The sequence below is a fragment of the Numenius arquata genome, chromosome Z (assembly GCF_964106895.1).
Source record: "Numenius arquata chromosome Z, bNumArq3.hap1.1, whole genome shotgun sequence".
Classification (NCBI taxonomy): Eukaryota; Metazoa; Chordata; class Aves; order Charadriiformes; family Scolopacidae; genus Numenius; species Numenius arquata.
The window spans coordinates 31,383,501-31,397,581 of record NC_133616.1 but is presented as its reverse complement, the minus strand read 5'-3'; the positions used below and the strand labels follow the sequence as shown (position 1 = coordinate 31,397,581).

General features: G+C 44.1%; 1 protein-coding gene across 3 annotated transcripts in view; it reads left to right on the top strand.

Annotated features, from left to right (window-relative positions):
- Positions 1 to 5,629: 5,629 nt before the first annotated feature.
- Positions 5,630 to 14,081, top strand: part of BRD10 (bromodomain containing 10) — a 50,670-nt gene continuing 42,218 nt past the window's right edge. For 2 of the 3 annotated variants that reach the window (XM_074166125.1, XM_074166123.1), the window contains exons 1-2: positions 6,085 to 6,874; positions 9,326 to 9,526. In XM_074166125.1, coding sequence (XP_074022226.1) covers positions 6,294 to 6,874; positions 9,326 to 9,526 — 782 coding nt within the window. In that variant the 5' untranslated portion in view covers positions 6,085 to 6,293. Of the gene's footprint in view, positions 5,647 to 6,084; positions 6,875 to 9,325; positions 9,527 to 14,081 lie in introns of those variants that run through there. The other variant, XM_074166124.1, reaches the window with a different exon arrangement.

Here is a 14,081-nt window from a genome sequence, read left to right as displayed (position 1 = left end):
AAATGCAGGACCCGGCACTTGCCTTATTGAACGTCATACAATTGGCCTTGGCCCATCAATCCAGCCTGTCCAGGTCCCTCTGTAGAGCCTTCCAACCATCAAGCAGATCAACACTCCCACCTAGTTTGGTGTTGTCTGCAAACTTACTGAGGGTGCACTCGATCCCCTTATCCAGATCATCAATAAAGATATTAAACAAGACTGGCCCCAAAACTGAGCCCTGAGGGACACCGCTGGTGACCGTCCGCCAACTGGACTTCACCCCATTAATTACAACTCACTGGGCATGGCCATCCAGCCAGTTTTTTACCCAGTGAAGAGTACACTTGTCTATGCCATGATTCGCCAGCTTCTCCAGGAGAATGCTGTGAGGGACGGTGTCAAAGGCCTTACCAAAGTCCAGGTAGACAACGTCCACAGCCTTCCCCGCATCGAGAAGGCGGGTCACATGGTCATAGAAAGAGATCAAGTTGGTTAAACAAGACCTCCCTTTCATAAACCCATGCTGATCCCTTGGCTGCCCTGCACTTGCCGTGAGAGCTCACTCAAGACAATCCTCTCCATGGTCTTTCCCAGTACCAAGGTCAGGCTGACACGCCTGTAGTTCCCCAGATCCTCAGTCCGGTCCTTTTTGTAGATGGGTGTCACATTGGCAACCCTCCAGTCATCTGGTACCTCCCCTGTTGACCAGGATTGTTGATAGATAATGGAGAGAGGCTTGGTGAGCTCTCCCGCCAGCTCCCTGAGTACCCTTGGGTGAATCCCATCTGGCCCCATAGACTTATGCATGTCTAGGTGCAAAAGCAGATCATTAACTACTTCCTCCTGGATTATGGGGGGGTTGTTCTGCTCTCCATCCTATCTTCCAGCTCAGGAGGCTGAACACCCTGGGATTAACTGGTCTGACTATTAAAGACGGAGGCAAAGAAGGCGTTAAATATCTCAGCCTTCTCCTCATCGTTGGTTGCAATGTACCCATCTGCATCCATTAAGGGATGGAGATTCTCCCTGGCTCTCTTTTTATTGTTGATGTATTTATAAAAACTCTTTTGTTGTACCTTATGTCAGTGGCCAAGTTGAGCTCCAGCTGGGCTTTTGCCTTCCTAATTTTCTCTCTGTATAACCTAATGAGATCTCTGTACACCTCCTGAGTTGCCTGTCCCTTCTTCCAAAGGTGGTAAACCCTTCTCTTTTTCCTAAGCCCCATCAAAAGCTCCTTGTTCAACCAGGCCGGCCATCTTCCCCGCCCTTTAATCTTGCGACACATGGGGACAGCCTTTAAGATTTCCTTCTTGAAGAGCATCCAGCCTTCCTGGATCCCTTTGCCCTTCAGGACTATCTCCCAAGGGATTCTCCCAACCAGAGTTGTGAACAGGGCAAAGTCCGCCCTCCGGAAGTCCAAGGTGGAGGTTTTGCTAACCCCTGTCCTTGCATTGCTAAGCACTGAAAACTTGACCAATTCATGATCACTAAGCCCAAGACGGCCTCCGACCACCACATCTCCCACTAGTCCTTCTCTGTTTGTGAACAGTAGGTCTAGCGAGGCACCTCCCCTGGTAGGCTCACCTACCAGTTGTGTCAGGAAGTTATCTTCCATACACTCGAGGAACCTCCTAGCCTGCATGCTCTCTGCTGTGTTATATTTCCAGCAGATGACCGGTAAGTTGAAGTCACCAACCAGAACAAGGGCTGGCAATTGCAAGACTGCAGCCAGCCGCTTACAGAATGCTTCATCTGCCTCCTCGTCCTGGTTGGGTGGTCTATAGCAGACTCCCAGCACAAAATCCCCCTTGTTAGCCTTCCCCTTCATCCTTACCCATAAACATTCAACTTTATCATCACTGGAATCAAGCTCTATACAGTCAAAACACTCCCTAATGATCAGGGCCACACCCCTGCCTTTTCTTCCTTGCCTTTCCCTCCTGAAGAGCTTATAGCCATCCATCGCAGCATTCCTGTCATAACCGTCATCCCACCACATTTCCGTGATGGCGACTATGTCATAGCTGTCCTGCTGCACAATGGCTTCCAGCTCATCCTGTTTGTTGCCCATGCTATGTGCATTAGTGTAGATGCACTTGAGCTGGGCTCCCAATTTCACCCCCATCCTTGGCTCTTTACCCCTAGGCTCATTACTGGTGCCTGGTTTTATCCCCTTCCCCCTTCGATTCTCATTTAAAGCCCTGTCCATGAGCCTTGCTAACTCTTGCCCTAATACTCTTTTCCCCCTGCAGGATAGGGTTTTCCCATCCGTTGCGAGCAGACCTGGTGTCCTGTAAATCAAACCATGATGAAAAAAAACAAAGTCCTGCTGGTAGCACCAGTTTTGGAGCCAGGCATTGATCTGTCTGGTCTTCTTGTTCATCCATTCATCATTCCCCAAGACTGGAGGTACAGAGGAGAACACAATTTGTGCTCCCAAACCTTTGACCAGTTGTCCCAAGGCCCCGAAATCTTTCTTCATTACCCTCAGACTTCTTCTCTCTAACTCATCACTATCTACCTGAAAGATCAAAAGAGGGCAGTAATCTGAGGGCCGTATCAGACCAGGAAGTTTCCTGGTTAAATCCCTAACATGGGCCCCAGGGAGGCAGCAGACGTCCCTGTGGGAAGGGTCTGGCCGGCTTACGGGACCCTTGGTTCCCCTCAGAAGGGAACCTCCTATGACTATCGCCCTCCTCTTGCTCTTCACAGAAGCAGTCTTAATGTGTGGAGCTGGCTGCTTTGGCAACTCCCTGGATGGGGCTTTATCAGCATTCTCAATTCCCTCATCCTCTATCTCCAGAGGCCCGTATCTGTTCTGCATGGGCACCTAGGAAGACGGGGGAGGGGACTCTGGAGGGGACACTCCTGCTGCCCCGAGCAGGTACCTGCTTCCATTCCCCCCCTGTCCTCTCCTAGTTCCCCTCCCTCTGCCTGGTGACAAGAGGGCAGGGGATCTCAGTGCTGACTTGCAGGGAAGACCTACAAAACACTTTCAAAGGACGAGCACTGAACTAAAATTTTAACTTTTTGGAATTAAAAAAAAAAAAGTGGAAAACAGATATGGGCTTTGTGATTCATTATAGTCTCCCCATAACAAAGCTGCATATTCCAGAGACTACAAATTCTTTTTCTTTCATTAAGAAGAAAGACACTCAAAGTAATCTTAATAGGCACCTATACACTGGGAGCTTTTAGGCAGCTGGAGAGACGGTAACTGGCTAACTGACACAAGTCAAATCAACTTTGCTGTTCCCATTTCTAGTCTTCATGAAGTTGTATTACAGGGAGAAAGAAACCACCATTTGGGTAACACTACCCACATTTGGGGCAATCACAAGCAGGTGTACATTTTGGTATAATGTGTTAGGGAGAGGATGGCTAGCCAGCAGCAGAGAGACACAGCAAGGCACGCAGGGCAGAGCACTGGCTAATAAGAGCTGCAGTACCGCTGCAGTACCAGAGCACTCAAGCAAGAAGAATGGGACTTATAATTGCCTCTATCCTCCAACAGTACGTGCTTGATCCAACTGAAATAGACAGACTGCCTGTAGTCTTGCAAGGCTTTCTTTCACTCTGCCATCTCCCACAGCTAACAGACTTCTTGCAAAGTGTCTGCCTGCCAACAAGTCCCACAGTGGGGACCTTGCAAGGAACACGCACCTCGATGGGGCTGGAATACAGGAGAAGGACATTCACAGTCCTGAAGAAATAAAAGCCTTATTTTGAAGATTACTAGAGAGCTGATGCTTGTTAATCCAGAGCAGGCCTGATCTCAAGACTTGTGAAGACCCATGGCCTTATGTGCTGTTGGGCCAAGGATTGAGGGGAGGAGGGAAGCAACTGCTCAAGTGTCCTGTGGGAAGAGGCCTAAGTGTCCTGCTTGGATGAATTTTCCCATCTAATTGACCCAGTAGTCCCAGAAAGCGAGTGTTGCTGGTGGAACATCCCAAAGCCACAAAGCTGCTAAAAGAGCTGCCAGTCTAATCCACTTTTGTTTAATTTATATTAGAAATTCCCACTGTCACTCAATGTCATGGTTTAGCCCCAGCTGACAAGAAAGAACCATGTTGTCTTTCACTCCCCCCACAGCAGCAGGATGGGGGGGGGAAATTTGAAGCAAAGAAAAAGGAGAAACTCAGGGGTTGAGATAAAGGCCGTTCAACAGAACAGTGAAGGAAAGAGGAAAACAACAGCAATAATACTGATCGAGGTATATACAAAACACGATTAACGTACCACCACTCACCGACTGGAACCTGAAGCTGATGTACCTCCCAGGCTTTGTCTTCCAATTTCTGCCCTCTCCCCTGGCCAGCTCCCCAGCTACATACTGAGCATGTCAGTCACATGGTACCAAATACTTGTTTGCTTAGTTTGGGTCAGTCCACTAGTGTTCTGTTCCTGTGAAAATTAACCCCATGACCACCAGAACCAGGACACTTGGCTGGCTGCTTTCCATTGTCTTCAATCATGCTTTTTCAGCCCTTGATTTAATCTCCACATACGTTGCAGAAAGCCCTCCGCACTTCTGTCCCCCTGATGACGACCCTCCAGCTTCAGCTTAGAGCAGGAATTTAGCTAGCTGAACGCTCTTCCTGAGATAAGTTATCAAAGAAAACACAAGACAGAATTCCCTCTGTTTTGTACCAGGACCCGGTGGTCCATTATGGCACCCATAAGAAGGGCGTTCAGACTCTGCAAATTATCATTTCAAATACAATTTATTAGAGTTAACACCATAAAGAAATAGAAAACTGTCTGATTTATTCCCAGCAAGGTGGTGTGAGGAGCAAGGTGTCTGGCGTGATCTATACAGAAAGTTACCTTGCAGAATAGGAGACAAGAACGCCCCTATAGAAGTAAAGGTTTGATTAAAGAAAACTTGCTATTTATTTTCCATTCACTGTCTCTCTCTTAGCAAGGTACCACAAGCTTTTCAGTTTACGTATGTTGCAGGGGATAAGCTCAAAACCGTGCACACAAGTAATTGCCACCCAAGTGCTTAACGCTACTGCTGTGGAGTGCCCTGGGGCCCGGGCAGTGTTCCTCAGTATGTCCCTGTAGGGGTGAGCAGGGCTGGAAGGTGCTCAATGGCAAATCGGGATAGACTTCAGAGCGCACCCCCAAGGATGGTCCAACCTGGTTTCCAGTTGCTTCAACTCACAGAACTCCTCGAGGAAGTGCTTCAGCAGGTATGACTAAACGCTTCGGCAAACTTCCTCACTTTAACCGCTGAATGTCATTTATGGAACACCCTTAACGCCGGGAAAATCCATTATATCTGGGTGTCCTTAGAGGGAGCCTCTTAGAAAAGCAAAAGTCTCTTTACGCTTTGGCGGTTGGTGGATGTCATGACGCCCCCGGGTCGACAACCGTCCCGACTCATAAGCAGCGTGAAAGACTGCGGACACTCAACCCCCCCTCACCGTGCTCCCCATGCCGGCCACCTTCCTCCCGCCCCCTGGCCTCAAGCCGCCATTCCCCTCCCCGCTCCAGCGCCCACCCCTGCGCCTGCGCTACAACGGCCGCCCCGCGCGCCGCAGACACCCTCGCCCTCTCGCGCCCCGCCCCGAGCCGGGCCGGGCGCCCTCTGATGACGTCACCTCACCTGGCGTCTAACGTCCCCGGCGCGCCGCCGCCGCCCGGGCGCGTGCGCGCTAGGTGAGGCGCGGCGTCCTTTTTCTCTCGCCCCTCTCCCGGGCTGCAGCCCCACCCCCACCCCCGGGCCGCGCGCGCCGGCCGTTAACTGACACCGCTGCCCGCCGCCACTGGGCCGGCCCCGCGGCGCTGTGAGGCGAGGCGGGGGGGTGGGGAAGGGGGTGGGGAAGGGGTAGCGCTTCGCCGCGCAGACACAGGCCGGTTGGGGGCGGCTAGCGCAGAGACGGCACCCGCCGCCCGCTCCTCCCTCTTCAGGAGGGGGCCGCGGGCGAGCGGAGGAGGGCGGCCCCGTAACGGGGGGGCGACTGGCGGGATGCGGGAGGAGGGATGCAGCGCTGCCCGCCGCCGGCGGCAGCCCCTGAGGGCGAGAGCGCGGTCCCCGGGCGGGCGGGCGGGGCTGTACGCAGGCCTGGGCGAGCCAGGCGGAGGCCAGGGGAGGCTGGCGCCGGGGAGAGGCGGGCCAAGTCCGGCGGCCGGCCGCTGCCTCCTCCCGGTCAGCCGCGGCCTTTTCCACCCCCGCCGCAGCTGGGGGCAGGGCTGAGGCCGTCGCGGGGGAGCGTTGGCGAGGGACTGAATCCTGTCTCTGTGCATAGGTGAGCCCGATGTCGATTCGCTGGCTGGGCGAGGGGCAGCGCGGCGGTTCCTAGCTGATGCTGAAGAGGCGGCCCGGGGCCGGCAGCCCTCCTGGAGCCGGCGAGGCCCTGTGGCCGCGCGGGGTGGGAGACATGGACTCGACAGAGCCCGCGGGCGGAGACCTTTCGGGCGATCGGCCCGCGGCTAGCCGCATTCGGTGCGGGGAGGAGGAGCCGGACAAGGAGGGAGATGATGCGGGAGGGAAGAGCGGCGGTAGCTCCTGGGAGCAGAGCCTGAATCCCGAGCTGCAGCAGGGATACCGCATCTTGCGCGAATTTCTCATGGAGAAGTACCGACCGCTGACAGCACCATTTTTGAAGCCTCTCGCGGATCAGGCAACCATCAGGGAAGAAGGAGCAGGCTCCCTCGTGGGTCGTAACAGCAGTCACTCCTTTCAGCAGTCGCCAGCTGGAATGTGGCTGTTGAAGATGGAAGAGAAATTTTCCAGTGGGCAGTACACAGGAATAGATGATTTTGTGGGTGACTTCCGGCTAATGCTGGAGACATGTTACCGGCTGCATGGTGTGGATCACTGGCTCTCCAAACAGGCCCAGAAGCTGGAGATGATGCTGGAACAGAAGCTGGCGCTGCTGTCCCGGTAGGTGTAGAAAACTCTATAGGGGCCCTGCCAGATGCTGTTTACGTAAATTAGAACAGGAGGGTGCCTTTCTTCATGTAAAAAATACCATATGAATGGTTTTTTAAAAAGCCCACAATAAAAAACATTTGAATGGTTCCCTTGAATTCTGCCTACTGTCACAAAGAGGAACATTCCTACAGGGAACTATCCAAATCTGAAATCTAAATGCTTTGGAGGTTCCAAACCCAAAAATGCAAAACAGGGTACAGCATTTCCTGCCTAACATTTTCCTTTTGAAAGAAAGCTTTTATGAACATGGAGGCACACTTGTTTAGACAAGATGTCAAATGTTCCTTTCTTTATTTTATGCTGACAAAAGCAAGTGAAACTACCAAAACTCTGTATAAACAACTGGCTCTGTGACAGTCTGTGAAATTTTTACTGCCTTTAAGTAGGAATAAAATCTTCAGCCAAAGCACCTGCTTTGAATTGGGTAGTTTAATTTCGGAATATTTTTTGATAATCATAAAATGAAAGATAGTGCTTTGCATATTATAGTCTTGAGTGGCAAAATGGAAATTGTGATATGGTTAAATATAAGTCCCTGACACAAACTTGTTTATCAGCCAAAGCAGCTGAAGCATAGAAAGCTGTCAAGCTACACAGTAGAAAGCCCAGCTTAAATCACAACTGAAATACATGCTTTCTCATGAGTCTGACATAGGCTTAGTTTAGTCATATTCAGACAACTATGGTGGCTTCTTACAATGAAAGTTCCATCAGCCTTCTGAGTGACATAGTATTTTGCATGTGAAAAACAAGAGGGTGTTTTGGCAAAAGCTGAAGGTGAAGAAGGAACAGTATTAGGAAATGTGTAAAGCTGTGTGTTTCTGTCAACCTTAAACTTGCTAGTGACGCAGAGCATTAGCCACCAGCTGGTAAGAGGAGCCTTGCTTGTGTAGTAGCAACATGTGAGGAGTGTGGTGCAGAGCTCAACTGAATAAGCCCAAGTTAATGTCTTCTGTGTTGGTGTGGCAACACTATATTTGGAATTATTTTTGTGTAACAGCAGTTCTGGGACAGCTTGGGAGTAGAAGGGAAGGAGCTGAACCTAATGGGGCATGAATATTGCTAGTTTGCTTGAGTAAAACTTGATAAAAAAAAAAAAAAATCAGAATTCCTGGCTTAGAAGAGTTACTGCTGGCAAATAAATAGGCAACAAATTGCAGCTTGGAAGATTTGTACGAAGTTCGTTTCTGTATGTTGTGTGACTGTAACATCTCAACTGTATTGAATCGAAGGGCATTTTTTTGAAGGCTCTTTGTTGAATTATATGACTGCTTCTTGGATTAGGTAGGACCTGAGAATGCTCGGTGTCTTTTTATTAGAAATTCCATGAGAAAGTGAAGTCAATTTATGTACTCTGTTGTCAAATAGTAATATATGTATATACTAAAAAAATTAAATTGCTGTTGTTCTTTCACAAATGGACATACTTTGTTCAAATAAATATTAAGAAATATTAAGCTGGCTAAAAATTGTACCTCAGTATGTAGTGAATGTCTCTTACATTGACTCTTCAGAGATTCGTAAAGATTTTTTCAGTTTGTCTGTGTACACTAGCTTAGTAAAAGTTTCTAAGAACTATATATAGAAAGGATTATGGAATCTAGAAGTCTCAGTTTTTTGAGTCTCAGTCTTTTACAATTTTTACTCAGATTTGTTTTAAGTGTGTAACAGAACTAATTTTGTTAGTAAAATGAAATTTAAGAACTACTTCTTGAGATAATCATTCTTGCTTCATTACGGAGCAGTATTTAACTCACTGATCCCCATCAAGTGACTTAAGGGAAGGGATCAGTGTTGATTGTATGATTCTCAGATATTACAAACCTCAGAAAATTACCTTAGAATGGAGGTTGGATTTTCCCATCTCCCCTCAAGTGTTTCCAGAGGTTGTGTGATAGTGTTACTTCTCATACCAGTTTTGCTGGAGTACTTTGAAACAGTGTAAGATGAAACGTAACTTTACAACCAAATTTGTGGTGTTTTGCTTTTTATCTTTTTAATGAAACTGTACTGCTGTTTAACACACACCCACACCCCCCAAAGCAGCAAGTGCACTTTTTTTTTCCCCTCAGTATTTTTTAAGTGTCTTCTAAAAATGATTGCTTCTTATCTCAGGTTTGTGGAAGTATTTTCTTTCCACGTATTTATGTATTAATACAGTCTCCAAATAATATTTGGTTACTTGACATAAATATCCACCATTTTTACCAGAGGTGAAAACATAGGTCATGTTAGCATGTTGGTTTTAAGTTTAAAATTTTGTAAGGGAACTTTCAAAGTGGAAAAAATGGCAGGGGAAAAGTAGCTGCTTTTTTCTGAGTAAATATGCTTGATGTATGTTTGGTAGGGCTGTTGGTAAAGAAAATCGTAATTGTGAATTGGCTTGATTTTTTCTTGTAGGCACTTAAGGGAGAAGACATCAATAGCTGTAACATCTAGAGGATGCTATGGGCTGGAAGATGAGAAAGGAACAGCATGCATTTCAACAAGACGTCGTTCCACGCCTCGCAATTTAGTAGGCTTGTCAACAGGCATGTTTGAGTCTGTGATGGTTCAGGTTCTAAGACAAGAGGAACAGCTGAGAGCAAAAGAGGAAAAGAGGTAATAGGAAAAATGGTTTTGTTTTGGTTTTAAATTATTATGTCTTCCTGGTTCTCTACATGGGCTCTTTCCTTAGGGCTTTTTTAGGTAAATAAATGTTGTGATGCTGTTTGTCTTAAGTTCATGAATGAACCTACAACTTCAATACAGCACATTCACAAAGCGAGAAATTAGTTTTTGATTTACCACCTTATTGAAAAATTGCTGAAGTCATATAAGCTTTAAAATAAATTAAGGCTGCTGTTATTTCAGGATTGTGAAACTTTTAATAGTAATTGAAAGCATCCGCAGCAATTTCCTGTTAGCTCAGCCATGGTTTATCATACCTCTCCTTGGATTGTTTTCCATGCAACAATTAGTAAAAGCTACCAGTGTGCTTAACTACAGTCTAATTCTGTTATCTTCACTGATAGCTAGAAGCAAATTATTTCTGCCAGTGCCACTCCTGTTATCTCACTGATGTGCCATTTCAGTTTGTCAGTTAGGTAACAAATTTAGAATGTGTATGTGAGTAACTCTGTGGGATTTGGTGGCTTTCATAAATTTAAGAGGTATGTAATTCCAAGCCGTATTTAATGTTGATTGTGATATGTTTCGCTTTGAGAAAATGAAGCTTATGAGCTTGTATGCTTTAATAGTAACTTGAGAGACTGTGTCTGAAGCGTGGACCGTGATGATAAGACAGTATTAGCTTTATGAAGCAAAATATTCCCAGCTTTTTTTGAAGTTTACAATACTGGAGTTTTTTGCCATATATAACCGGTTCACTCTCATTTTGCGGGTAATCTTCATTTTCAACAGATTTGAAACCGTACAGTTTTGGCTGGCTTGAGTGTTAGCCAGTACCTTTTCCCTAGAAATGAGTGAATCTTTCTTCTAATCCACCTCATACTTTGCAAGAAACCAAAGATCACTAGGGTTTCTCTGGTAGATTAACTCTGTGTTCTAGATCTCTGAACTTGATAGCACTGTTATGAAAAAGGACGTTTGGATTGGATTTTAATTCATCCAAAGAGTCAGTTGAACATACTACCTTATCAAATAAAAATTTTGCTTTCATACACCTGTTTTAAGCATGTTCCTGCAAAACTGTAGTAAATAACAGTTAAATCCACGTATCTGGATATACTCAGAAGTCCCATATCCTGTGCAAAGCATATTCTACAGTGGTTGATTATACAGGATGTTCTACAATAACAGGAAAAGATCACAGCTAAATTGCCTCTTTATGCCCTAAAATTTTGAACTATATCAAAAATATGCCAGTAGCTAACTGGTGGAATATTTCTTTGACTATGTTGGTCTCCTCAAATAATCATGCTTCAGGTATCTTCTTAACTTTTCTTACTTCTTCATGGATCCACCATGTTTTCAAAGTAACTTGGACCTCCCTTTACTGATTGTTTCCCAACTCACTGAATTGCAAACATTCCAAAAGTACATTGTAGAGGTATTTTATGAAAAGGCTTGGAATTTGGAAGGCCAATAAAATTAGTAGTGTGTTACTAGTGAAGATCATATGATACAGCATACATAAACTTTCAAAGTGTTTTATATATAAATGTGCATACTTTCAACTCTAAGATGGGACACTTTTTATTTGAAAATATATTACAGCTTCCTAAACTTACTTTGGATGTTTGGATTATTGCTAACATAGAGATTATGATGAATATGTTGTTACCTGTTAAGAAGAAAAAATCATATTATTCTGCGCTTTTTTTGCCTTTTTTTTTTTTTTTTTTTAGAAATCTGACACATTGAGTTTCGCACATAATAGGTACTTTCAAAACTATATGCAAGATCACAGACTTGGGTAGTTTAATTGGAGTGCACAGTGTTTCAGACCACAAAATGCTAATACAAAATTCCTGTTTATTTTGGTGTATCCCAGTAGAATTCATGGTATAAACTGTATTCTTAGAACTAAAGTGCTACTTCACTGGATACAGAGTATTTTACTGATAATTACTTTTATTGATTGTTTCATTTAGTCTTTCATCACAATTGTAAAAGAATTAGCATCCAAATCTCTTGCTATAATATCCTGTGTCAGAGTATAGTTACAAATAACTGTAACGGTCATTCACATGAGTGGGTAAAGTATTTAGGATTTTAATTTCTACCATACTGAGATTTGCCTTCCTTTTGTTTTTGCTCTGCTGCTCTTTTCTCCCATAAAACTCTGTGTAGTGTGGTAGTACAACTTGCTTGTGTGCTGGCAAATCAGTTATGTTTGGGTAGGCAGCAGCTGCTGTGCACCCAACCTGCAAATGAGTTATCAGGAACATAAAAAAGTGCTCTCTTTCTGGCCATCCAACTGAGCACTCAGCATACGTATACTTTCTAGCTAGTAATTATCTTAGTTCAGACTGTTGAACTGCCTCTCTAGGAGTTACATACTTTCAGCCCCAGATAAGTAAGGCTGCAAAAGCAAGTGCCTTTCTACAAAACTTAGCCTAATACGTAAAGAAATTGTGTGTGGAAGTCCCAAGTTAATATCTAATCTTTTGCTTTGGATATTTAGATACTCTTGTAAGGCACAAGCATATTATGATGAGTAGAAAGAACTGCAGTAAATGAAATCTTTGAAATACTTTTAGGGTTTTTTTCCAAAATCATTGAAATTGATTTTACAAGCTTGTTTTCAACAGCAAGTTTTGGAAGAATATCCTGAAGTGTGGTTTTTATCTTTCTTTCTGTACTTAATTTAATGGAAATCATACTCCAAATCCTTTTATTATTTTTGTTATGTAGGTATCCTTTGTAGGGAGTTCTCTTTTTCTTTCTTGTAGTTTATTAATTTCTTGGACAATCTATTTCATTTTTTTTCTTTATTTAATATTTTATAACCTCCCCCAAGTGATACATTCATCATGGTAGACTCAACGTGTTAAAACTGAGATGATGTCTTTACAAATTTCACTATTTTGCAGCTAGTAGTTTCTCTACCACAGCAAAAGCACTTTCCCTCCCTGCCAAGTATATATATATATATAACAACATCCATGTTACTTAATTAACATGTTACTTAATTGGCTGCTTGGTTACATGCTAATTAAGTAACATATGATTGTACATACTAACTTACATATTAGTTAACAATAAATAATTGTGTTATTATTATATAATTGAAAATGCTTGCCTATATAGAGGCATTTAGATACCAAAACATAGACTCCTACTGAAATTTTTAAATGCACCAGTGAATGACAGGTTATTAACTGGTTAATTTCAATGGGAATTGAGTGTCTGTATTACTTTGATTTGTTGAATTATGCTAGGCAGCTCCATGTCTTTACCATTTCTGAAAACATGATCCTGGGATAAGCTTCGGACATGTTCATTAAAACATTTTAAGAATCCAATTCTGGTTGCAAGTTAGTAATTTAAATTAGCAAATTGTGGAATGAGGTATGCTTATACAGTCAATTTTGCCTTTTATGAGGGTGTTCGGAGCATGGAATGAACTGGGTCCTATGGAGAAATGTAGAGTATGTCATAATATGATGTAAGGCATTACAGATACAGAACTAAAGTCACATGGGCATCTCCAAATTTAATTTCTTCTGACTATTAAATCTTGATTAAATTTAGAATACTGCATAATACTGCTATTTTGTACGTAGATTTCTAGTTTATAGAAACAAGTTATTGTAGAGTTAAAGCAATTCTCTGTTCCTTGTCATCAGAATTCCAATGCCTTACCTGTGAAAAATTACTCAATGCTTAAGTGGGTTAGAAGTGATAACTAGGGGGAAAAAAACATACAGTCTAGTCTTTGCCACCTCTCCTCACTAAGTGAAATCCTTTGCTGCAAGCGAGAAGGAATTAGCTGGTGAGATGTGTCTGCTGTCTTATGGGAGAAAATGATAAGAAAAGCAGGGAGTTATGTCTGTCTGGACTCTGGTTTAGGTAGTATCTCTACTTGGAGAGCATGTCTGCTGACTTTTAAGGTCAGGTGCCATGGTTTTCTCCGCTCAAGAGCTGCAAAACTGCTTCAGACATGTTCTAGGAATATGTTTGTCCCTTGTTAGCCTGGAGATGTCAGCTTGACCTTAGAATAGTTCTGTGGTACTGTTGTAAGCACAATGTATGTCTGCAAACATATTTCTGATAAATGTAAACAAAAGAGTGAAGCAACCATTGGTTGTTTTTTTTTCACAATTGCTGCCCATATAAAAGCTAAGTATGCTTGTCCAGGTAATTACTCAGTGTAAGGATATTTGTCCTGCTAAACATCAAATGTTTTTCTCCCTCTCTGTGTCCACCCTGCACCCGTGCTCCCTTGCCCCACCTCCTCTGCCCTCTTTGTCCCCATCTTCCCTCTCAAAAAAACACCCCAGGAAAAAGCTATGCCCTCCAAAAGATGGGCAGCTAGTAGGGAGACCTCAGTAATGAACATACGAAAGTGTGATATTATTTATATTTTTTTCTTGAATGTCTGCTGAGAATGGGGTGACTAATATATCAGGATAAAATGGTAGCTTTAAGAAAAAAAGGGGAAATTTTGGAAGTGAAACGATGTATGTTTTTCTTTTTAAAAATATCTGTG